The sequence below is a fragment of the Tribolium castaneum genome, chromosome 1 (genome assembly GCF_031307605.1).
Source record: "Tribolium castaneum strain GA2 chromosome 1, icTriCast1.1, whole genome shotgun sequence".
Lineage (NCBI taxonomy): Eukaryota > Metazoa > Arthropoda > Insecta > Coleoptera > Tenebrionidae > Tribolium > Tribolium castaneum.
In genome coordinates this window covers 14516743-14542965 of record NC_087394.1, presented here as the reverse complement: position 1 = coordinate 14542965, position 26223 = coordinate 14516743, and the positions used below count along the sequence as shown (strand labels likewise).

Sequence of the window (26223 nt, the reverse complement as noted above, 5' to 3'; positions counted from 1 at the left end):
TTGCCTTGGGCTTTACGGTGCGCGTGCGCAAACCCGACCTAACCTAAAATATTTTCTGTTGTGCTTCAACAATTCAAAATGCATAGAATGTGGAACCGGGCTTTTTTTGCACTCGGTGCAACTGTTCTTCCAATGATTTTGAATTACTTAATCAAACGAAGACATAAATTTAAACTGAAAAAGTTACGAGATGAAAAGTGGGACCAGGACAGTAGCTATTACCACTGTATTTTTTTCACGATGAAAAACGTGATGTGTTCAAGTCATTTTAATACACATACAGCATGTGAAGATAATTGTTCAGTCACACATTTAAATACGCTGTTACGGTTCCTAGGATCAGCAAAATACTCCATATCTTTGTGCATGTATATGGTCACATTGAAGCAAGTTACTGACGAGCTAATTAAAGCCGAAGATCGCGGTGTGAAAGTTAGAATAATCACAGACCACGTTATGTACAAAATGGAACGTTCTAAAACTAAATTGCTGAAAGAACGATACGGTAATTCGAAATTTTTCAAATATTTTTCCGGAAAAATAATCAAAATTGTAGGTTTTGAGGTTCGGACGCCCCCTTATCAAGACTCCTTGATGCATCACAAATACTGCCTTGTCGATGCTGAGGATCCAAACTTGCAGAAAATGTTCCTAGGATCACTGAATTTAACAGTTCAAGGGTGTCTCAAAAACTTTGAATTCGTATGCATCACAAATAATTCAACGATGATTAAAAGGTATAATGAAGAGTTTGAATCACTTTGGACCACGTTCGAAAACTCAGACATTTTTCTTTAGAGATGTTTATTCAAAATAAAATTAACAAATACATTATTTTTTTAAACCGTTGATCTCTGGTGTGCATTACGAGTTTAGTAATGAAATTAAATTCCAACAATGCTAAATATTAGCACCCTTATTCTTCTAAATCTAAGTCGTTTAGTTCTTCATCTAAAGCTTCTAAATCCTCCTCAAGGAACAAATTTTCATTGATGGGTACTGCAGATGCACCTTCTTCACCATTTTCTGTTACTTTTGAGCTTGTCTTCAGCCGGTCTTCAGAGGCCACAGTTCCAGTCCCGTCAACCTAAAATAATTAAAAAGTGAAATTATTGGACGCTAAACAAAAACGTAATCAAGAGTTCTGTGGAAATTTCAAAATGTCAAATGTGTATATTTTTCAAAACGCTGCGAAAACGGTTACAGATGCAAGAAAAATGTTAGGAAGAAAGTCGTGGAGAATTATTGGAATAGTATATTATACGAGTTTTATAAGACGTTCTATTAAAGCTCGAATGGTTTTGGAGCACGACGAAGGAGTGCTCCATTAGAATGAGTGCCACAATTAAGTCTTATAAAACGAGTGTAATATACTATTTTTTCTACTTTTTATTTTTGTTTAGTTTAACTTATCAAAATCTGTTCAAACTATTTCCCCTTAATTTTGTTAATTAATTCGGGCTTTATCAATAAACGACTTGTCGCTGTTGACAGATTACACACTAAATTAAGTGATGACTGATGACACCCAGCCCAGCACTGCCAATACAACTCCTACAAAGTTACTAAAAGGAGTTGCATAAAAGTTCTTTTTGTGAAACAAAAAAATTTTACAATGAACAATTTGTGAAACCAAAGTGGAAAAAATCATTTGTTATCTAAACCGTTGAAAATATTATTTAGAAATATAGTGTCGCGGACTTTTTTGTAGAAAATTCAATTCTCTACAACTTTGTTCCTTATACTTTTTTGTATCTTCAACCGTATTCAAATTGATAGTTCAAAGTGGTAATTCTTTGCGCACTGTCGCATATTTATCAAAACGCGTTTTTATAGTTTTGAAACAGTTAATACACGTTTATAAAATCTACAGAGCACGCTTGACTCAGGACAGTTTATTTTTCAACTTACCTCTTCGGCACTAATTAGATCTAAATTGATTTCTTTATAATCCGCTTCATCATCTTCGGTGTCTGAATAATTGTAAGAATCAAACGCTTCATCGCCTTCATCCATGTTATTCTGCGCCGCCAATTCAGGATTAAAACTAAACATTTCTCTACCACTAAGTCCGACTTGTTTGCCTGCCTTAAAGTCGGTTCGTTTTTTGTCTTCATCCCGTTTTGCGGCGTCTTTTTTTTCCTAAATTCAAATAAATGTGTTAGAATTGTTTTAGCACCTCCGTAAATAAAACAAACCTGAATTTTACGTTTTTTCCACGCTAAAAATGTCTCTAACGTGACTTTAGTTTGAGTAGAACCTAGTGCTGCTCTTTCCTTTTCAATTAGATCTTCCAGTGATATTTCATCACGTTTGTCGTCTTTTTTCTTATCTTTCTTTAACGTGAAACCTGGTGGGAGAGCGTGTCTGTAAATACAGCTTTCTCCAGAGGGACATTGCCAGAACCAGCCATACTTTGATTTTTCTACAGCTTCCAAGAAATGTTTACAAATCTGAAATTAGACAATTACACACTTTAAAAACAGTCGTGATCGCAATAGAATTTGATCAACAATAAAAATAAAATATTTTTGAAACAGTTTCCTTGGAAATAATTCTCACTATTGACACATCTAGAAATTGTGATTTTTTATAATTTTGTTTTGTTGGAAACATTTTAAGCCTTCTTTTTAATATCTAAATCCTAGATTATAAACACCATTTTAAAACGTGTTTTCATTATTTTAAAACAGGTTTCCCATAGCAACGTGTTTTAAATTTAAATGTTCCAACAAAAAAATCTTAATAACACTTATGCGAAAACGCTTAAAGTTCTCGGGTGTCTAGGTATGTAACTCGCATACGCTCGTTGCATAACGACAGCCCTCGAACTTTAAGTTTGTGTTTTCGCACTCGTATTATTATTAATAATTATTTTAATTAAAAAAGCTGTTAAAGACTGACAATTTTAAATTAAAATAATTATTCATCATCGTGTTAGGGAACGATTATTTAATGTGAAAGATAAAGACATTAAAAAATAATGAAAACTGAAGTTAACAAAATGAGTTTAAAGCTGTAGATTTTTGATATGACATTGGAATTTTTTCAAAATTTTTTCCCCAACCTACACTTGAGCATCCTGTAGTTTGTCCATTATCCAAATAGGCTTTTGCTAAAATATTTTGAAAAAAAAACTGTCAGTAAATTACATATTTTTTTTTAATGGCCACATATTTTTCAAACTTAAAAAGCAATCTTTTTTTCGATATTTTTTGGCAAAAATACACTTAATACAGGTAACCAACATTTAAAAAAAAAATAAACGTACCTATGTTTTTTGCGAAAAGGTATATGTTATAAACAATTTTATAAAAAAATAAACATTAACTTTAGTCTCTGCCAACAGTACTAAAGACAATCCAATTTATTTTTCGAAATTTTCGACATTATGTGGTTATATTATAATCAACGTATATTCCCTGATATGTACTTCCGAAACTGTTCGTTTCGTCAATTATGTTTAGTTGGTTTAGTATCGTCTAAGAATAAACAAAATATATACAAATATGTAATAATCTCTTTGGAACATTTAACGCATAAATTTGAATGAAAATAAGTTTTTTACAATTCTCTTATACAAAAATACACATAATCGTAAATTGGGTTAAAAACTATTGCAACCAATAGATTTTCATTAGAGTAATATTTCGTTCCACCTAACTGACGTTTAAAAAGCGCTTCAATTTACCCTCAAAAAATTAAAAACGTTTTAGGAATTTTTAAGATTTACATGCAAAAAATCACATTTTGCTTTTAATAGTCTGTGAAATAAAATAAAAAGTAATGAAACCCCGCTCCGGCTCTAGGTATAGAGTTTTATAATAAGAAAATCATAATTAACAAAGTATGAGTACAAGGTAATGTTGTGAGCTTGAAAAGTGTCAATGAGTTTTACTTTCAAAGCTATGTCTTTTCAGGAATAAATTAACTAGTAGTTTTCGGAATTTTCTCTATTACGTTAATTTCACAATTAAGCATCAAAACTTTAAAACTACTCTGCCTAGGCACCACAAACAGTGTAAGAAATTTTATAATTTAAGAAAACTTCGTCTGAGTCAGTGGCGCCCCCAATGGTAAATTTATTTCGAATGTTTCAATTTATGTCGGTATAGTAAATTTCTTTACACATTAGGTAACCATCTACATAAATAAAAACATTGCCGAGAATATTTTTTTCGTAAAAAACTGGTTGTAAAAATATTTAACGCAAAACAATTGTTCAAAATTTCAACTTCAACAGTTAACTGACGTAATTATGCCAATGAAATTTGTAGAGGACTCTACCACGTTTTTTTTAGACTTACAAAATCTACAGGTGATTATGAAAGACTGTGTTTCTTGTCGTCAAGTTGGTTACAAACTTGAAATCATATGTTGACAACATTAACTATCAAAATTATCAGGAATACCAATAACTCAATGTTACCAATACATTTTTGACACACCCGGTACAATTTGTAACTAAACCTTACAATGTCAGTAGTGGGCATTTTCCCCGTCTTTCCATGTTTCTTCTCTATCACTTCAAACAGCTTTTGCTCATCCCAGTTTTCCATAGTTTCTTCTTCATCATCTCTCATATCCACATACAGCGACCTTTTCTCCGCCTTCCGCTCTATACTCAAATCATGGGAAAATTTGCACTTATCACCTTTGCCGCACTGGCCCTGTTTGAAGAACGAACAAACCACAGACTTGGGATCAGTCCCTGTAAAAACTTGGTAAAAATGGAGCAATAAAAAGTGAACAAACAACCTTTCTCGACTTTCTGCGTTTGCACGGTCTTAAATAAAATAGCCATTTCCTTCTGTTCCTTCAACTTCTTCTCCTTTTCCGCTTTCTTCCCCCCATCTTCTTTAACAGGATGGTGACCCCCAGTTTTAACTTGTTTCTCGACTTGCTGTATGAATTTCTGCTGCTTGGCCCCTTTTTTATTTTTCAAACCGAAAGTCTTGTCCTAATAATTAGTTGAAAATTTGCACATTAGAATTAAATATAGAGATAAATAAAAAATCATTACATATGTACCTCAATCACTTTTTCTTTCTTTTTCTGTTCAGTTTTCTTACTGGGTGCTGCCGGTTTGGCCTTCGGTGGCATTTTTTACAGTTCTAATTGAGAGAATTAAATAATCTTGATAATTTTTTCAAAGAAAACGAAAAATATTTCGCTTTCGGAAGTTCCACATGCACAGTGACAGGTCGGGGATTTGACAGACAATTTTGACGGAAAAATAATTCACGGCTCCAACCTGACAAAAAAGTGTAGAAAAAATCGATTTACCAATAAAATTTTACATTGGTACGAGATGCCTTAAACAGTTACAGTCTTTTTGGAAAAATAGCAAAAAAGTCAATTTTTCTTGTATTTATTTTTTACAAGCGATTTTCCACTCTTTGGTTGGTTTTGTGCGGTTGGCTGCCTTTGTTTATAAATTGAATTGATCGAAGTAAAATGGCCGTTGATTTTGCGTTTGTGATCATATGTCAAACAAATCAAAAATAGTGTTGAATTAAGAAGTGTTGCATTTATTTTAATCATTTGTATGCATAACCAATGTTTAGGCTTCAATTCAACTGTAATCAATGAAGTGAAACTCTGAGGTAAAAAATGATTGTACAGGAACCAGTGCAGGTAATGTAGTTAACCTCTTCCAAATATCGAAATTATCTAAGGCCCATTTTTTGGTTTCAGGCTGCCATTTGGCATTGTTTGAATCATTATGACTACACTGATGCTGTATTCTTGTCAGAGCGATTATATGCTGAAGGTAGATACGCCTTTGCTTGCAAAAAACTGTTTTTTATAAAATCGCTTGATTTCAGTCAAATCTGATGATAGTCTGTACCTCTTGGCCACAGCTTATTACAGAAGCGGCCAAAAAGACCACGCATACCACATTTTGAAGGAAAGGACAGATGCTTCAACACAGTGCAGATATTTGCTTGGGATTTGTGCTTATGATCTTGAAAAGTAAGTTTGATAATGCCTCATAATTACATAAGTTGCACAAATGAAAACTGGCATTGAAGTTGGAATTTCTCTAATAAGAATGACTTTGGCAATTGGAATTGGGCCGCTGATAATACAAAGAGGTCATAAATCAATATAAAAATACAAGTCTTGTTTACTAACATTGTAAGAACACTAAGTCTAGTTCAGGGTTAATAGAAAGTGGAACACAATTGGTTGCTACCTTTTTAATTGTATTGAGTCTTAAGTCACAAGAGAATAATATTTGGTAATAGATGGTGGTCTAAATTATGTACATTAAAGTTAATTGTTTAAAAATATTTCAACTTTGTTAACACTTTTATGAACGCGAGAATTTATTTATTGAAAATTCAACACCACTATTTTTATTAGGTTTATTTTGTTTTTTATTATCAACATATTTCTATTGCAATTTTCGTAAAAATCTGTACTACTTAAGTGTTAACTGCGCTATAGTCGATTTTTTTTTAATTAAGGTTGGTGTAATTTTTTACCTGACAAATTCAATTTCCAAATTTTTCAAGTTGTCTCCAATTTAAAACACGTACAACAACACATTTACTTATTTTAGACCACCTTTACACTAACGAATTAACGCTAACGTCCAATTTTCAAAAATGTCAAATCTGGTGTTCAAAATGTGAAATACAGAATATAGCCAGTTTTAAAAGTGGTTGGACATGAACTTTTAGGATCATATAGTCTGGTCTTTATCAGAATTTTGACACTGACAGTTGATTATAAAACAGTGAACTATACTTATAATTAATTTTATAAAGGAAACAACATATATTACTAAATAGCAACATAATAATAAAGCACTTAACACAAATTCAACGGGATGAAATAATTGCAAACAATTTATTACAGTAAATAAAGGGCCCAAAATTCAAATAAGTTGTTTTACAAGAAGCATAAAAAACTGCATAAAACTCATTCAAAACTTTTATTCTTATATCTTCACATAAGGTGCTACTGATCTAACGAATGTTTAGATATGGTAGTGGAATGAGTTATAGAATTTTAAACATACTTTTTCCAACAAATGAATTTTTCCAAGTTAACTAGCTGGACCCTTTGGACTTCAATTGTTATTATTTTCAGTTTTCTATTATGAAAATACATATTATGATTGTTTGGTTTCCGATAATGCGTATACAGCTGTAATATGACTCCTTTTTAAAAGCTTTATTTAACTTGCTTTGCTGTCTGTTCTATATTTCCTATAAAAAGCTTTGGGAGAGGTCAATTAAACAAAGCAAAAATTCGGTAATGCCGTAGTGTTATGAGTTACGACTATGACACTCCTAAAGCTTTTATAATTTTTAGAATCTAATCTGTTACTAAAAATATATTCTCCTGTGATAACTAAACATCATTTATTACTTTTTAGTGCTTCTTTTAAGTAAATGCTCTTTTTAAAAACGTTTTTTAAATTATACAGAGTGTCTCAAAATTGGTGAATTCCGAAGATTCGGAGCTTCCCCACAAAGATACATTGGTTTAAAGATTAATCTTTGAACTGCGATTTCTTCAAATCCAAGCTAAAAGTTTCAGTGTTTATTCTTATTTATTAATCATTTAAAACAATTTCTCAAAAAATATTTTCCACAATCATCTGGATCATAAACAACAATCAACACTGAAATTTTTAGCCTGCATTTAAAGAAAACGCAAAATAAAGTGCACCTGAAGTGTTTCTTCCAACCAATGTAACTTTGTGGGAAGCCTCGAATTTTTATTTTGTTTCTACATTTAAACTACTGTGATTCTCTACAACACTCTGATCTCGGAATTCGCCAATTTTGAGACACCCCGTATATTTTTTGAATATAGTAGTTGTAAAAATCACTTGTAATTCGGATCTGTTAATAGTATTTCAGAAAAAGTAAGATGTAATTCATATTTTACTTTTTTCAGTTGTAAGTAGGTTTTTAAGAAAAGTTCAAGTGAAATTCAGTGTACCAATTTTAAAACGAAGCTTTTACGTAAGCTAAACTAAGAAATGCACTGATAATTAAGAACATAGCTTTGATGTTTTGTATTTTAAATTTTAAACCCAAAATATTTAAAATTTTATTTCTGAATTACAATTAACGTTTCCTTAAATACAGTTTACTATATCCCATTTCAGTTCATAGTAGAATTGCAACAGTGCATTTGAATTTTTTGGTGTGAAAAATAAAGCACAAATTGAGAGATTCTGTATAAGAAAAGAATTCTGTGTTAAAATAAATCCCAGTGACACGTTTTGATCTAAGAAAACCCACCAGAAACTCTAAATTTTGCTCCATTTGACTCCAAAAAAAATGTAAATGCGTTGTTGTAAAATTGTACTGTGAACGAAAATGGGATATAATCTGAATTATAACTGCCTTTTTCAGAAATATACTTGACTCTTTCTGAAACATAGTTGAAAAAGGTGTATAGAAAGCTGAATAAAATTTTAATTCTTTGTTAATAGTTAGTGCACTAGAAAACGTAAGCTGTATTTTGGATGTCCGAATAGGCGATCTCCAAAACTAAGAGGTTTAGAGAAAAACGAGTGAAACATTCCGTTTTTTGAGAGAATAATTTTGGTCAAAACCGCATCCCGCTATCGTCTTTTGTTGTCGACTTATAAAAAGAAGTGGACATTTTAGCGAAATCTTAAAAAATCATATCTTCCTTATTATAAAAGATACACATTTGAAACAAAAACATTATACAGGCATTTTTTTTCAGAGAATTTAATAATGTTATCAGCGATTTTTTTAATCATTCGTTCAGCTGTAATAACATAGTTGTATTTTTTTAAATGAGAATCATAGTTGGCTATGACATTTTCGAAAAGCTAATTTTTTTCTGAACTCAAAACAATATAAATATAGTTTGATATTTTTATATATTTTTGATAAAAATATATTTAAAATATTTGAAAGTAGTCGGCCATGGAAAAATTATTTCACATAAAAGGTATGAATAATCTAGAAATTTTGTGAACGTTTATTAAAGTAAAAAATGTGATTATAAAAATAAGCTGTGTTAAAGTTATTTTCATTTAAACAAATATACGAGCGTCGCGGATTTTAATTACATAAGAAATGTGCAGAAAATTTCAAACAATGTATCACTACCATTTGATGCCACTTTTTTATGATTTAGTAAAGTGCAAAGGAGGTGACGTTAATAATGTTGTGTATTTTTTTTACCGCAGATGGAATTTGATTTTGGTGTTTGGATTGATATTTTTTTGTAAAATAAAATTTTATTGATAAGCAATCATACAATTAATAAGATTTTTCTTCTTCCGACATTTCATGTTTACAATAGGAAAATAGAATGACAACGTAAGCTTGCCATTTTAAATATAAAAACAAATAATTTTTATTAATTGCAAAAATTTGATCTAATAAAAATTTATTGTGCTGTTTTTGAATTAATTAGTGTTTAAAAAAATCATTAAATTATAAATACTTGTTGGGTAATACAATTTTCATAGTTTTAATTAAAAATCCAAAATTTTTTCATGGCCTACTATAAAGAAAAAGCGAAATGTTTTGTTTTTTCTTAAATATTTAAAATTAATGTATTACACAAATAGACATATCAGATCAGAAAAAAATTAGCTTTTCGAAAATATCATAAAAACTTTATGTTATTACAGTTAAACGAATAGTTGAAAAAAATTGCTGATAACATTATTAGATTCTCTGAAAAAAAATGTCTTTGTTTTAAATGTGTATCTTTTATATTAAGGAAGATATGATTTTTTTTTATAAACATAAGTGTTTAAAAGTCGAAAACAAAAAAAGATAGCGAAATTATTTTCTCAAAAAACTGACTCGAAAATATGTCACTGGTTTTTCTCTATACCTCTTAGGAGATCCCGTATTCGAACATCCAACATGCAGCACCCTGTACAACATACAGCGGGTAATTTTTAACTGGAATAAAATTCATAACTTTGATTTAGGCGATTTTGGTGAAATTCCCGAACAGATCAATTTTTATTTTTTCTTGCCCACTATTTGATGCATATGGTTTTTGTTATCTGTTGTCAGAAATGCACAGCCGCCTCTAACCTTTTTTTTCAAATGTAACGGTATGTCAACTGACACCTCGTATGAAAGCTCTTCTCGCAAGCATTACAACGCACTATTTGTTTTTTGAATTTTTTCAAAGCCTACGTGATAAAAAAAATAAGAACCAATTTTTATAAGTTGAACATTATTTGATTTGATTGTTCAAAATGGGCACCGTTCCTCTCTTGGGAAATAACATGACGATAGTAGCATGAATTTCTAACATTTCTAGTGTGATTTTCCTAATTTTAATTTATAAAAATTGATTTTCATTTTTTATCGCGCAGGCCTTGAAAATATTCAGAAAACAAAGAGTGGGTTGTATTCCTTGCAAAGTGCTCTTTCACATGAGGTGACACTTGACATAACCGTTACATTTGAAAAAAAAAGTGTTAGAGGTGGCTGGGCATTTTTGAAAACAGATAAACAAAAACCGCACCAAATGATGTGCAAAGAAAATCAAAAATCGACCTGTGTCAGGATTTTTTTACAAAAATCGCTTGTATCCAAGTTACAAATTTTATTTTAGTCAATATTTCCACACTACTTTAATTTTTTATCACTTGGGCATTGACAATATTTAGAAAGCAAATAATGCGTTGTACTGCTTTCGAAGTGCTCTTTTACATGAGGTGTCACACGACATACCGTTACATTTGAGAAAAAAAGTTGGAGGTGGCTGTGAGGTTTTGACAGCAGATAAATAAAAACCATATCGACTAAATGATGGGCAAGAAAAAACAAAAAGCACCTGTTTCTGAAATTTTTACAAAAATTGCCTATATCCTAGTTATGAATTTTATTTCAGTTAAAAATTCCACACTGTATAAACTGTGGTAAATTAACGACAATTTTTATATATGTTTTTTACAAAACAACAATAATTACATACTGTTTATTTCAGAATGTCATTAGAAATAATAATAAAAAAATTACCTAAATAATATTTGTATTGAAGTATTATTTAATTGTACACTCTTATTTCTGAGATTATTTATGTAACCAACTAATAGGTTATATCTTATATCAAATTCACCGTTAATTAAAATTGTGCACTTTTTAGTAGGAAATTTAATTCGCTTCAACGTTTTTGATGAACTTTCTTTGTTTTTTTGTTTTCTTAATCCTCTTCTCAGCATTTTGAAAAATATGGGACAAGTCAAAATTTTTTTAATTTTTAATAAGTATTATTATTTATTAATTATTACGCTCAATGTTACTGCGTTTTTTCCAGGCAGTTTAACGTTCGATGTGCCCTAATTTTTACTCTACCGCACTAATTTTTTAGATACAGAAGATCATTTATTTAGTATTTAGTCTTCGTAACCTTCTATTATTTATAAACACAATCATTTTTTCACAATGTTGTAACAGTTATCGTTACTTAATTTTAGCATAGCTTCAATAATGTTTTTTTTACAGATATGCTGAGGCCGAGGCAGCTTTGTTACACTCCAATAAGAGCAGCAATGACTCCGAGAATTTCGACGACATCACATCAGAATACGGTGATCAAGCACCATTCGCTTTATCTTTATTAGGTAACATAGCTGCCAAAACCGAAAGAAAACCTCGTGCCATAGATGCATGGAAACGAGCCTTAAAACTAAATCCATTTCAATGGTCAAGCTTCGAAAATTTATGCAAAATAGGAGATAAACCAAACCCCCAAAATATATTCCAAATAACAGGTGTTGAAAATTTATCAATGTGCCAGGGAAGTAATATTAACAATATCGAAAGTGTTGTTATAACAAACAACAATCCAAATCAAGATAATCAAGAGACATACGCCACAACTCCTCAACAGATTCTTGTGAATTTTAGCCCCAATGTCGTAACTTCGAATTCGAAATTGTGTACACCTGATGATAATCCAATTGTTACACAAAATGTGTGGCTGTCGGGCTTCGCCCCCTTCACGTCGAGGACCAAGTTGCTGAGATTTCGGACGGATTCCTCCAGTAATGTAAGTTATTTTTGATGGATTTTTGCACAAAATTTTTTATCAAATTCTAAATTTGTGAGTGTTTTCTTCTCACTGAGTAAATCGCATGATTTGGAATATTTGTTTTTATTTACAAAATGAAAAAACTCGAGAAATTTTGCCAAGCGAAGATATGGAAAATTAGATATGGAATGAACTCGTATTTTTTCTGCCTAGGTAGAATGTTCTCGGTTGCTCTGGAGATGTCTTTCTTGTGTTTGAAAAAAATGTCCAAGTCTACTCTCAGTCTTGAATTATACTTCATACCTTTCTCTTTACCATATGATATAAAAAAATTGTCATTAATGTTTTTCGAAGAAGACTTAGTTTGATTTACTTTAAATAGAAAAAATAGCTGTTTTCGTAAATTGAATAAAAAAACACAAAAATAGTGTATTATTAATTATTATACGAGTTTTATAAGACGTTCTATTGTGGCACAAATGGTTTTGGAGCACGACCAAGGAGTGCTCCAGCATAATGACTGCCACAATTAAGACTTATAAAACGAGTGTAATATACTATTTTTTCTACTTTTTATTTTTGTTGTGTTTTTGTTTAGTTTATCTTATCGAAATCTGTTCAAACTATTTCTTCTTAATTTTGTTAATTATTCAGTCTTTATCAATAACCGACTTGACACTATTGACAGATCACACATTAAATTATAGTGATGACTGATGACATCCAGCCCAGCACTGCCAACTCCTAAAAATTTACTAAAAGTAGTTGCACAAAAGTTCTCTTTAGTAGAAAAACATATTTAATAAAACAAAAACAGTTTACAATTAAGTGTGCTGTTATCAAATTTAACAGATTGTACGAGTTTGTGGAAAAAATTCTGGATTTGTTTCGGCTAAATTATGCCTTTCACAAAATAATTTTTTTAAATGGATATGTTCAGATTTAGAAATCTAAATTTACATATTAACGAAATTGTGATAGTACATAATAAAATAACGCATTTTAGGAGTTACGTTTATTTTGAGTTGAAAATCTTTCTTAAATTTCTCATTAGCTTTTTAAAAATTGATGTTTAAATTGTTATTAAAACTTAGCTAATAACCTAATAATGAATAAGGCAAATAGATCGTAGAACATCTACGTAGTTTAGAAAGCTACAACCAGCAAGAATTTGGATACCTACATCTATCCAACTGTTTTCGTTTTATGAAAAATTGTTTTTGTGTTTTTTTTTTCATTCAGTTTATTAAAACTGGTATTTTGTCGATTTAAAATTAAATTAAACTTAATGTTAAAATTTTTTTTGTACATGAAATATTTTCGGACCGAAGTTTTATATAAATTGTGAGTTCTAATTCATGAAATGCATTATTTTCCATTATTTTGATGTATTTAAAACCTTTGGTAACGAAAAAAAATCCAAAATTCGAAATAATATACTATAATGCAAACAAAATAAAAGTTCGTATGGTTAGATAGAAAATGCGTTATTTTCACAATTTTAATAACTTTAGGGCTTTTTTCTCCGAGAAATTTCCAGAATTTGATTTTTTCGCCAAAACAACGAAGACATTTTTGAATTGAACTTTTTAAATCAGAAAATTGGAATATTTTGTCCAACCGAGACAGAAAATTGGGAACGTATTTTTTATCATAAAACTCACGACGTTCGAAAATTCTATCCAAATTACATTTGTTTTAGGTGTCTTTTTGGCAAATTGCAGAAATTGTGCCAAAGATAAAAACTTGTACAGTCAGATTATTAATAAATAATTACTTTTAAAAAACAAGTGTTTTCAAACGAAAATTGCAAATTTAGATCTGAAAATGGATTATTTTCACCTGTTTTGAAAGCGTTTTCTATCGAAAAATCATTGAATTCTGTAACTTCGAAAAATTCGTTAGTTTTTACGAATTTAGAAAAGGTTCTCACTGAGAAAGTGATAAAATATTTTGTCAAAACAAGGCAATTACAATATTAAATTGTATTGCCGCATTTTCGATTATTTTGACGGATTTAGAACCTTTCATATCGAAAAACGTCCGCAATTCGTTTTGACTTAAAAAATCAGAATTACCAAAAAAAAAGTTGCAAAATCTGTTCTGTAATAAGTTTTATTTCTTTATGTTGGATTTAAATCACTTTATTGTAAATACACAAAATTCGAAATATTTTATCAAATCTGAGTATAAATTCATCAGTTTCTAAAAATTGTGCCAAAACGAAGATGGAAAATTGTAAAAATTAAATAGGAAATGCCTTATGTTTATTTGCTGTATAATTTAGATCATTTTGCAAACCTAGAAAAAGTGTTTTCGATGGATTTTGAGCATGCTTTCCCAAAAAACTTCACTACAACAAAGTTAGATCTGAAATGCATTGTTTTCTATGAATTTTTTAAACGTTACACAAATTTGAGAAATGTCTCCAAACGAAAGTAAAAAATTGTAAAATTAGATATGGAATTAATTATTCATAATTTTTTGTAATCAATGTAAAATATTCTGGAATTTTATTTAAATGCATTGGTTCTAATTCAGAAATGTGATATTTTCAATTATTTTGATAGAATTAGAACTTTTGTTACCGAAAAGCTCTCAAAATTCGATTAATATCTTCGAAGCAAAATATAGAGGTTTGTTAAATTTTAATCGAAAATGCGTTATTTTCAGGGTTTTTATTATAACTTTGGGGCGTTTTTCTCGAATTCAAATTTTTTTTCTCAAAACAAGATAGAAGTTTAAGTTTTATCTAAGACATGTTATTTTCTACGAAATTGAGCTAATTTTTCAATGAGAAAATTATAAACTTTGTAATCTTTTGGACAACCAAAACAGAATGTTGCAAAATTAATTTTGAGATGTTATATTCCCTTATTTTGATGGATTTCGAAGGTGTTTTTTATCATGATATAAGTTACTTCAACATTTTAAAATTCTATCCAAATTGCATTTTTTTATTTCGGCAACTTCCAGACATTATATCAAGCGAAGGAGGACACCTCCACGATCAAATTATGAGTGTTAATAAAAAATTCATCCTGAAATGCGATGATTTCCCTTATTTTGATGAAATTATAGCATTTTATATCAAAAAACTGCCGATATTTGTTAGAATTTTACCGAAACAAAAAATAGAAATTTATAAGGTTGGTTCACTGCACTTATAAATGTACTCAAGGGAAAATTGTAAAATGACATCTGAAAATGCGTTTCACCTGTTGTTAGAGCGTTTTCACTGAATTCGAATTTTTTTGTGGAGGTAAGGTAAAAAAATTCCTAAATTTCGTCTAAAATTTGTAAGTTTATACGAATTAACAAGTTTCAAAATAATTTATTTCAAAACAAAACAGTTCCAAATGCTATATTTTTTATTATTTAGACGAGAATTTAAAACCCTTAATTTCGAAAAACTTCCGTAATTCGAAAGGTTTTATCGCAATTAACTAGAATTTGAATTTAGAATTGATTTAACTGAAACAATCACAAAATTCGGATTGTTTTTAGTTATATTTGCTTATAAATAAAACAAAAAAAGTTTAAAAAAACCCGACACACCAAACCTTTACCTGAGGATGACCACTTTGTGGTTGAAACGCGTTGTGTTTCAAATAAAGGTTTGGTGTGCCGTTTTTTTTTAAACTTTGTTTTATTTATTTTCCACGCCAAGTTTTCAAAAATTGCTCCAAACGGGATAGAAGATTGCAAAATTAGACCAGGAACTACGGCCGGGTGATTTGAAAATGTCATGCCAATAAACCCCAGCACTTGGGATCGGTAGGTACTCCAACCGCAAACATCGATGGCAATAAACTATATTTAGTCGTAAACTTGAGGACACGAAATAATTTTAGTTTTCAACTTGAATACAATTATTTAAAATAAGATTTCATTTGATGTTTTTAGTAAATTTCAAAGTCATTATGTTGACGAAATCCGTAATCACTGCAACTAATAATAAAGCTGATTCCAATTACAATTGTCATTTAATTCGTATTGAGAATAAAATTAATCAAAAATGGAAATTTTATTATTTGTTGATTCCAACAGTTGACTCGAATACAATCGCCTTAAAAGATCTGATGTTTCTAGTAAATTTAACCGTCGAAACCTTTGCCCAATGAAACCAATTTCAATAAAGATGTTGTTTAATTCGCGTTGCTAAATAAATTTGTTCTCCCTATGATATTCAGCGAAAACTAATTGCATCCCTTTTTGTAACAAAAATCCAAACACGATTACTAAAGTGACAAACTGTAAACAAATTTCTGAAAAAATTTGCAAATAAAAAAACATAGTTTTGTTTTTAACTGGAGCCATCTCTTCTTTTGATATATTCTATTTCTTGTTAAAAAAATAGTAATAATCATTGAACAAGTATCAGAATAGGTAGAATTCTTAAAACGCATAATTCACAAAGAGGCCTTTAGAGGCAATCAATTTTTTTTTAATTCATTAATTAATTTTTTTTATTTTGAAATCAATTTTGTTTCACATTGAGAATTAAACGACACCTTTATTAGAATTGGAAAAGGGAATAGAAGTATTGGATTAACGGGTTTATTAACATAGTGATTTTTAAAATTACTAATAACATTATAAAACTAAATCTTATTTTAAGCAGTTGGATTCAAATTAAAAAGTAAAATTATTTCGTGTACCCAACTTTAGTTTATTGCCACAGATGTTTGCGGTCCGAGTACCTACCGATCCCAAACCGGGGTTTATTGGCATGACATTTTCAAATCACCTTACTGTACCTTATATCTGTTGTAGAGTTTAGACTGAAAAAATTGTACTTTATTTTCTTTTTTAATTTGTTTTTACATGTTGTTCCTCTATATGCTTTGTGCCTAACAAATAACTTTCTTTCAGCCGAGTCCTCAGCCGAGCTTTGGCCACTTCTTGGACACCTCCCCCGACGGTTACTTCAGCACACCGAACCTCCTATCCCAACCAAAACTGACCGAATCCAACAACCACCACCAATCGCTAGCAAAGCGCGTGAAAGCGCAAGTCGATCAATTCATCAATCGCAAAGAACCGATCCTCCAAAACTGCAAACCCCTATTCAGCCAATCGACAAACGTCACCAAAACCCCAACAATCTCCCTTGCCGTACAGCCATGTCAAAACGTCAGACGCAGCTCACGCCTCTTCACCAACAGCTACTCAGTCAAAGAAAACAACAAATCGCCCAATCGAACCAAATTCGCCACACCCAAGTCGCCCTCGCGGAAAACCAAACAACGAATGGCGAAATGCAATTTAAACAAAACCACAGCCTACACCGAACTCAACACACGCAACCGCATCGAGAAGGAAAAAACCGAAACGGTGACTTCGACCGACGCAAAAATCGAGAAAAGTGCAATAAGTAATAGTAGTAGTGTCGAGAGTTGCGTCCAGCAGGCGATTCTAATGCAGAAGCAAAGTGCCGAAGGGCTGATGGTCCTCTTGCGGAGTTTAGGTCAGGCGTACTTGCATTTGTCGAATTTTAATTGCAAGGCGGCGATTGAAGAATTGAACGTTCTGCCGCCGAATCAGTTCCAAACGGCTTGGATTTATTGTCTTCTGGGGTTAGCCTACTTCGAATTGACCGACTACGAGTCCAGCATAAAGTACTTCAGTAAAGTGCACAACCTTGAACCGTACCGGATACAGTTCATGGACGTCTACTCCACAGCGTTGTGGCACTTGCAGAAGGAGGTGGCGTTGTCAGCGCTGGCCCAGGACCTCATCTCTTTGAACAAAAACTCGCCGGTGACGTGGTGCGTCAGCGGAAACTGCTTCTCGTTGCATAAGGAGCACGACACCGCGATTAAGTTTTTCCAAAGGGCTGTGCAAGTCGATCCGAGGTTTCCCTACGCGTATACGCTGCTAGGGCATGAGTACATCACGACGGAGGAGCTTGACAAGGCGATGAGTTGCTTCCGCAATGCCATAAGACTGGACCCAAGACATTACAATGCCTGGTTTGGTATCGGAACCATTTACTCAAAACAGGAGAGGTACCATCTGGCGGAAATAAACTACTCGCGAGCGCTTGAGATCAACCCCCAGAGCTCGGTGATTCTTTGCCACATTGGTATCGTCCAACACGCGTTGAAGCAGACGGAGAAGGCTCTGAAGACGTTTAACGTGGCCATTGCGAATAATCCGAAGAGTCCGCTGTGTAAGTTCCACCGGGGGTCGATTTATTTCGCCCTCGGGAGGCACGCAGAGGCCTTAAAGGAGCTGGAGGAGTTGAAGGAGATCGTTCCCAAAGAGTCGCTAGTTTACTATTTAATAGGCAAAGTTCACAAGAAGTTAGGAAACACGGATTTAGCGCTAATGCATTTCAGTTGGGCGACGGATTTGGACCCGAAAGGGGCGAGTAGTCAGATCAAGGAGGCGTTTGATCCGTCGATCGGTCGCACTACGTCCAGTGAGTCGCCCACTTCGCCAGCGGCGGAGGAGTTTCTGGCGGATAGGAGGCCGGGCTTGCAGCCGGAAGCGTTGAACTTCGGGAATCTTCCAGACGATAGCGAGGATAGTTTCTAAATGATAAACACCAAGCGATTTGTTGATTGAGTTGCGGTTTTATTCATTTCTAATTGAAGGAATACTGATTTGTGACGTGCCAGAGGTGGTTTGCGTGTATCTTTAAATTGTGAAATGTAAAAGATGTGTTCGTAAATTATAGGTTTGTCATTAAACGATATAAGAATTGTATGATTTTCAGTACTGATGTATATTTCCATAGGTGTTAATTTTCATCCCTACATTTACGTGTACATTCGACTTTAAGTTTGAAGCGGTAGAGTTTATTTTATTTTTATACCACACGTGCGTTTTGTTCATTGTGTATAGTTTGACAATTTCTTTAATAAAATATTTATGCTGATTAAATTTGAAGTAACGTCGAGTAGTACATTTTATTTGACGATTTTACACCACACCAATATTTTTAAACATTTCACCACCTATATTATCCCGCGCCTTTTGAATGGAAAGATCCTTTGGAAGTGGATTTATTAAAACTAAACACTTGTAAAAACGATGAGTGGAGAATTTTCATTTAACAAAATAAGCTATTCTACTTCAAAAAGTACATCAATAAAAAGTTTGTAGTGATCTAAAAATTGCAACACTACTTTTAGATGGAGTAAACAATATGGGTTCACAAAAGATCCCTACTTATTTTGTTATGGGATAGTAAGGATATAAAAAAACACTATTCAAAAAAAAATTGCCAACGAGAACAGACTTAAACTTGGTCTTTTCAATATTTAGAAGAACTTTCAGCGATAAGTTAAAAGAGGAAACTTTCGATGGATCACAAATTCGAAGCCTTTTAGGGACGAAAATTTCATCGAGAAATGAACGACAGTGAGAAAGCCGCCTGGCGAAGTTTTAAAATGTCTTTTAGAATATTTTGGGAAATGAGAAGAGTAAAAATCACAAGGATATAGACAGCTACTGTAAAATTTCAAAAATTCATAAACAAGGCATAAGTGAAGTAGAATATCAATTATGATGGCAGATTTTTGTTGGACGCTAAGGAGAGATGATCGAAAAAAAAAAAGAAAAATGGGTCATTTGGTCATTCCAAGAAATTCGAGAAAAGTTCGATATAAGCAAGAACAGTTTAAAATCAATGAAGGTCATTTCTTATTTTATCTTTATACAGAAAATGTAAAAAAACACGGTTCATTTAAGCAAAGTTCATTCCGAAAGAAAATTATGTCAATGATAAATTCATTATATTTTTTTTACTATTCTTCTAAATTCCCGGTAAGATTTTTAGATTTGACTGACTATAGTTATTAATAATACAAGTACGAAAAAATTTTAAGATAAGCTTAAAGTTCAAGGGCTGTCGTTATGCTCCGAGCGTATGCGAGTTGCATACCTAGACACCTGAGAATTTTAAGCGTTTTCGTATGAGTATTCTTCAAAATTTTTTTTGTTGGAAAATTTTAATTTAATAACGTTGCTATGGGAAGCGTGTTTTAAAATAGTGAAAACATGAAACGTGTTTTAAAAAAGTATTTATATTCTAGGATTCAGATAATATAAAATAAATATAAGAAATATTCAGATAATATAAAAAGAAGGCTTAAAATGATCAACCTCATTGTTATGTACGTAAGATAAATATTATTTTCTGCTACCTCATTGCTATTTTTTACAATGTTTCATAAATACGAGTATATGAATGATCGAGATTTACAGATTCTGAATTTTAATTCATAGCATCAAAATACACTATAAGAAACTTAATCTAGTGTATTAAAATTTTCATCATTTTCATAACTGCAATTTTTAGTCAGTGTTAACTGTTTTTCGCAATTTTTAGTGCATCAAAAATATAAATAGATATGTCTGTTCAATGTCCAGCGACCTTATCGCACATCCAAGAAAATAGCGACCTCTAATTATGAAGTAAAATTTTTGAAATTTCGCACACCTGGCTGTACTATGATAAAAAGACCATTCACTATTAATTTAACTAGAAAGTTTTTACCTACTAGCCCATCGAACCCTGGTATCAGAATTATAAATTTTTACTTGGTTAAATAATCAATCGTTTTTATTTAAATGAAGCCAGACACATGATTTATTAGAAGATGGTATAATTTGCCAACAAAGGGATTACTTACAAGTAGCCTACCTTTCTGAAGCCCCTTAGTTACAACCTGGCAATAAAATTGATGCCAGCATTTGGATATTCCAAGGATATCTTACAATATGGTACTCCAATTACAGTTCAATTTACTATGCCACAAGTAGCAGCTAATAAATAAGAATATTTTATAAAGTTAAAATGTAAAAAAGGACCCCAGTCTATCTCAACTAAAATCACGGTCAATCATATTCAAAGTTTTCTAACGTAAACTCATCACTTTTTCTTCAGTATAGTGTATCTTCTAACTTCTAGCACATTTTGCTCTGTCCTAAAGTCCTGTGTGCTATTTCCCGCTATAATTATTTGATAGCACTCTCAAAAACTGCAATATTGTAACTGCACCTCATCTTCTTTTTTCCGTTGTACGGTCTACCCTTCAATTGTAATCGGAAGTGAATACACGTAGTTTGGTATAAAATTCAAAATTTTGACTTTCTGGTCGGAAATTACAGTCAGTTGTGTAAAATGTCAAGATTTTTTATTTCATTAAAAATCGCGATTTTCTTATTAGATGAGCTATAGGGTGGTCTGAACAGACCACTTTTTTGGGTGCCGTTGATTATCAACTCCAACATATTCCTCAAAGTTCAGTCAAGAACTCATTATAAAAGAAAAATTGCATTATTACATTTTAAGTTAAATCTAGTCCATTATACCAGGAAGTTCCTTATAAGCGGGTTCGCTATAACCGGATTCCAATATATTCAAAATACATCTTTTTTTAAGAAAAAACAATTGATTTTTTGGTAATCATGATTGAAAATATTTAAAGAAAGAAAAAACGTAAAAAACAGTTTACATTTGATATCTCCTTTGTTGGGCTTCCAAAACAAAGTTATGTAACTACTCTTAAAAAAATAACCTGTATATCTCCTATTGCATCAAAAAACATAACTATTATTAACAATCTTAATTTATCAATATCTAAAAATTTTCAGTTTAAAGGTGGACTTTATGTTTGACCAAAAATCCATTCATTTAATGGACTGTAAGCAAAAACTGACAATTCAATTCAAAAATTACATAATTTCTGTGAAAGAAATAAAACCAGCATTGAAATGCCGGGTTTGGCATGGGAACTATTTACTCAAAACAGGAGAGGTGCCATCTGGCGGAAATAAACTACTCGCGAGCGCTTGAGATCAACCCCCAGAGCTCGGTGATTCTTTGCCACATTGGTATCGTCCAACACGCGTTGAAGCAGACGGAGAAGGCTCTGAAGACGTTTAACGTGGCCATTGCGAATAATCCCAAGAGTCCGCTGTGTAAGTTCCACCGGGGGTCGATTTATTTCGCCCTCGGGAGGCACGCAGAGGCCTTAAAGGAGCTGGAGGAGTTGAAGGAGATCGTTCCCAAAGAGTCGCTAGTTTACTATTTAATAGGCAAAGTTCACAAGAAGTTAGGAAACACGGATTTAGCGCTAATGCATTTCAGTTGGGCGACGGATTTGGACCCGAAAGGGGCGAGTAGTCAGATCAAGGAGGCGTTTGATCCGTCGATCGGTCGCACTACGTCCAGTGAGTCGCCCACTTCGCCAGCGGCGGAGGAGTTTCTGGCGGATAGGAGGCCGGGCTTGCAGCCGGAAGCGTTGAACTTCGGGAATCTTCCAGACGATAGCGAGGATAGTTTCTAAATGATAAACACCAAGCGATTTGTTGATTGAGTTGCGGTTTTATTCATTTCTAATTGAAGGAATACTGATTTGTGACGTGCCAGAGGTGGTTTGCGTGTATCTTTAAATTGTGAAATGTAAAAGATGTGTTCGTAAATTATAGGTTTGTCATTAAACGATATAAGAATTGTATGATTTTCAGTACTGATGTATATTTCCATAGGTGTTAATTTTCATCCCTACATTTACGTGTACATTCGACTTTAAGTTTGAAGCGGTAGAGTTTATTCTATTTTTATACCACACGTGCGTTTTGTTCATTGTGTATAGTTTGACAATTTCTTTAATAAAATATTTATGCTGATCAAATTTGAAATAACGTCGAGTAGGACATTTTATTTGACGATTTTACACCACACGAATATTTTTAAACATTTCACCACCTATATTATCCCGCGCCTTTAGAATGGAAAGATCCTTTGGAAGTGGATTAATTAAAACTAAACACTTGTAAAAACGATGAGTGGAGAATTTTCATTTAACAAAATAAGCTGTTCTACTTCAAAAAGTACATCAATAAAAAGTTTGTAGTGATCTAAAAATTGCAACACTACTTTTAGATGGAGTAAACAATATGGGTTCACAAAAGATCCCTACTTTTTCTGTTATGGGATAGTAAGGATATAAAAAAACACTATTCAAAAAAAATTGCCAACGAGAACAGACTTAAACTTGGTCTTTTCAATATTTAGAAGAACTTTCAGCAATAAGTTAAAAGAGGAAACTTTCGATGGATCACAAATTCGAAGCCTTTTAGGGACGAAAATTTCATCGAGAAATGAACGACAGTGAGAAAGCCGCTTGGCAAAGTTTTAAAATGTTTTTTAGAATATTTTGGGAAATGAGAAGAGTAAAAATCACAAGGATATAGACAGCTACTGGAAAATTTCAAAAATTCATAAACAAGGCATAAGTGAAGTAGAATATCAATTATGATGGCAGATTTTTGTTGGACGCTAAGGAGAGACGATCGAAAAAAAGAGAAATGGGTCATTTGGTCATTCCAAGAAATTCGAGAAAAGTTCGATATAAGCAAGAACAGTTTAAAATCAATGAAGGTCATTTCTTATTTTATCTTTATACAGAAAATATTAAAAAACACGGTTCATTTAAGCAAAGTTCATTCCGAAAGAAAATTATGTCAATGATAAATTCATTATATTTTTTTTACTATTCTTCGAAATTCCCGGTAAGATTTTTAGATTTGACTGACTATAGTTATTAATAATACAAGTACGAAAAAATTTTAAGATAAGCTTAAAGTTCAAGGGCTGTCGTTATGCTTCGAGCGTATGCGAGTTGCATACCTAGACACCTGAGAATTTTAAGCGTTTTCGTATGAGTGTTCTTCAAAATTTTTTTTGTTGGAAAATTTTAATTTAAAATACGTTGCTATGGGAAGCGTGTTTTAAAATAGTGAAAACATGAAACGTGTTTTAAAAAAGTATTTATATTCTAGGATTCAGATAATATAAAATAAATATAAGAAATATTCAGATAATATAAAAAGAAGGCTTAAAATGATCAACCTCATTGTTATGTACGTAAGATAAATATTATTTTCTGCTACCTCATTGCTATTTTTTACAATGTTTCATAAATACGAGTATATGAATGATCGAGATTTACAGATTCTGAATTTTGATTCATAGCATCAAAATACACTATAAGAAACTTAATCTAGTGTATTAAAATTTTCTTCATTTTCATAACTGCAATTTTTAGTCAGTGTTAACTGTTTTTCGCAATTTTTAGTGCATCAAAAATATAAATAGATATGTCTGTTCAATGTCTAGCGACCTTATCGCACATCCAAGAAAATAGCGACCTCTAATTATGAAGTAAAATTTTTGAAATTTCGCACACCTGGCTGTACTATGATAAAAAGACCATTCACTATTAATTTAACTAGAAAGTTTTTACCTACTAGCCCATCGAACCCTGGTATCAGAATTATAAATTTTTACTTGGTTAAATAATCAATCTTTTTTATTTAAATGAAGCCAGACACATGATTTATTAGAAGATGGTATAATTTGCCAACAAAGCGATTACTTACAAGTAGCCTACCTTTCTGAAGCCCCTTAGTTACAACCTGGCAATAAAATTGATGCCAGCATTTGCATATTCAAAGGATATCTTACAATATGGTACTCCAATTACAGTTCAATTTACACACAAGTAGCAGCTAATAAATAAGAATAATTTTTAAAGTTAAAATGTAAAAAACGACCCCAGTCTATCTCAACTAAAATCAGGATCAATCATTCATATTCAAAGTTTTATAACGTAAACTCATCACTTTTTTCTTCAGTGTAGTGTATCTTCTAACTTCTAGCACATTTTGCTCCGTCCTAAAGTCGCATATGCTATTTCCCGCTATAATTATTTGATAGCACTTTCAAAAGCTACAATATTATAACTGCACCTCAACTTCTTTTTTCCTTTGTACGGTCTACCCTTGAATTATTATCGGAAGTGAATACACGTAGTTTGGTGTAAAATTCAAAATTTGACTTTCTGGTCGGATATTACAGTCAGTTGTGTAAAATGTCAAGATTTTCTTATTAGAGAATAAGATAATAAGGTCGCTATAACCGGATTCCTCTTTATTCAAAATTAATTTTTTTTAAGAAAAAACAATTGATCTTTTGGTAATCATAATTAATAATATTTAAAAAAAAACGTAAAAAACAGTTTACATTTGCTATCTCTTTTGTTGGGCTTCCAAAACAAAGTTATGTAACTACTCTTTAAAAAATCGCCTGTATATCTCTTATTGCATCAAAAACGTAACTATTATAAACAATCTTAATTTATCAATATTTAAAAATTTTCAGTTTAAAGGATGCATTTCATTTAAGGGACTGAAAGCAAAAACTGACAATTCAAAAGTTACGTAATTTCTGTTAAAATTTTAGTTAGTGAAAGAAATAAAACCAGCATTGTAATGCTTGGTTTCGCATGGGAACCATTTACTCAAAACAGGAGAGGTACCATCTGGCGGAAATAAATTACTCGCGAGCGCTTGAGATCAACCCTCAGAGCTCGGTGATTCTTTGCCACATTGGTATCGTCCAACACGCGTTGAAGCAGACGCAGAAGGCTCTGAAGACGTTTAACGTGGCCATTGCGAATAATCCCAAGAGTCCGCTGTGTAAGTTCCACCGGGGGTCGATTTATTTCGCCCTCGGGAGGCACGCAGAGGCCTTAAAGGAGCTGGAGGAGTTGAAGGAGATCGTTCCCAAAGAGTCGCTAGTTTACTATTTAATAGGCAAAGTTCACAAGAAGTTAGGAAACACGGATTTAGCGCTAATGCATTTCAGTTGGGCGACGGATTTGGACCCGAAAGGGGCGAGTAGTCAGATCAAGGAGGCGTTTGATCCGTCGATCGGTCGCACTACGTCCAGTGAGTCGCCCACTTCGCCAGCGGCGGAGGAGTTTCTGGCGGATAGGAGGCCGGGCTTGCAGCCGGAAGCGTTGAACTTCGGGAATCTTCCAGACGATAGCGAGGATAGTTTCTAAATGATAAACACCAAGCGATTTGTTGATTGAGTTGCGGTTTTATTCATTTCTAATTGAAGGAATACTGATTTGTGACGTGCCAGAGGTGGTTTGCGTGTATCTTTAAATTGTGAAATGTAAAAGATGTGTTCGTAAATTATAGGTTTGTCATTAAACGATATAAGAATTGTATGATTTTCAGTACTGATGTATATTTCCATAGGTGTTAATTTTCATCCCTACATTTACGTGTACATTCGACTTTAAGTTTGAAGCGGTAGAGTTTATTTTATTTTTATACCACACGTGCGTTTTGTTCATTGTGTATAGTTTGACAATTTCTTTAATAAAATATTTATGCTGA

General features: G+C 32.1%; 3 protein-coding genes across 4 annotated transcripts; 2 read left to right on the top strand and 1 right to left on the bottom strand.

Moving 5' to 3' along the window:
* Positions 1-10: 10 nt before the first annotated feature.
* LOC103314727 (mitochondrial cardiolipin hydrolase) lies at positions 11-844 on the top strand. The gene is made up of 2 exons (XM_008201445.3): positions 11-505; positions 557-844. The coding sequence occupies exons 1-2, from the start codon at positions 79-81 to the stop codon at positions 796-798; spliced, it is 669 nt and encodes a 222-aa protein (XP_008199667.1). The 5' UTR covers positions 11-78; the 3' UTR covers positions 799-844.
* On the bottom strand, positions 788-5235 carry LOC658239 (uncharacterized protein). Of its 2 annotated transcripts, none has more exons than XM_964645.4 (6): positions 5032-5235; positions 4759-4960; positions 4476-4711; positions 2199-2453; positions 1912-2142; positions 788-1087 (listed from the first exon to the last, which is right to left on the bottom strand). In XM_964645.4, exons 1-6 carry the CDS (start codon positions 5101-5103, stop codon positions 917-919), a joined length of 1167 nt encoding a protein of 388 aa, XP_969738.1. In that variant the 5' UTR covers positions 5104-5235; the 3' UTR covers positions 788-916. The 2 variants fall into 2 exon arrangements, with proteins under 2 accessions (XP_969738.1, XP_015833704.1); XM_015978218.2 differs by having other exon boundaries at positions 5024-5213.
* Positions 5236-5432: 197 nt separating this feature from the next.
* On the top strand, positions 5433-18919 carry Cdc27 (Cell division cycle 27). Its single transcript, XM_964716.4, has 5 exons — positions 5433-5637; positions 5698-5773; positions 5829-5976; positions 11484-12030; positions 16888-18919. Exons 1-5 carry the CDS (start codon positions 5614-5616, stop codon positions 18553-18555), a joined length of 2463 nt encoding a protein of 820 aa, XP_969809.1. The 5' UTR covers positions 5433-5613; the 3' UTR covers positions 18556-18919.
* The last annotated feature ends 7304 nt before the right edge of the window (positions 18920-26223 follow it).

Excerpts from the sequence above, each read along its gene's own strand:
- LOC658239 (XM_964645.4), bottom strand. The coding sequence starts at position 5,103 with ATGCCACCGAAGGCCAAACCGGCAGCACCCAGTAAGAAAACTGAACAG. Across the intron at positions 4,712-4,758 it reads AACGCAGAAAGTCGAGAAAG|GGACTGATCCCAAGTCTGTG; the intron begins GTTGTTTGTTCA and ends AAGTTTTTACAG. Across the intron at positions 2,454-4,475 it reads AAATGCCCACTACTGACATT|ATTTGTAAACATTTCTTGGA; the intron begins GTAAGGTTTAGT and ends GTCTAATTTCAG.
- LOC103314727 (XM_008201445.3), top strand. The coding sequence starts at position 79 with ATGCATAGAATGTGGAACCGGGCTTTTTTTGCACTCGGTGCAACTGTT. Across the intron at positions 506-556 it reads ATTGCTGAAAGAACGATACG|GTTTTGAGGTTCGGACGCCC; the intron begins GTAATTCGAAAT and ends TCAAAATTGTAG.
- Cdc27 (XM_964716.4), top strand. The coding sequence starts at position 5,614 with ATGATTGTACAGGAACCAGTGCAG. Across the intron at positions 5,774-5,828 it reads AGAGCGATTATATGCTGAAG|TCAAATCTGATGATAGTCTG; the intron begins GTAGATACGCCT and ends GCTTGATTTCAG. Across the intron at positions 12,031-16,887 it reads GGACGGATTCCTCCAGTAAT|CCGAGTCCTCAGCCGAGCTT; the intron begins GTAAGTTATTTT and ends ACTTTCTTTCAG.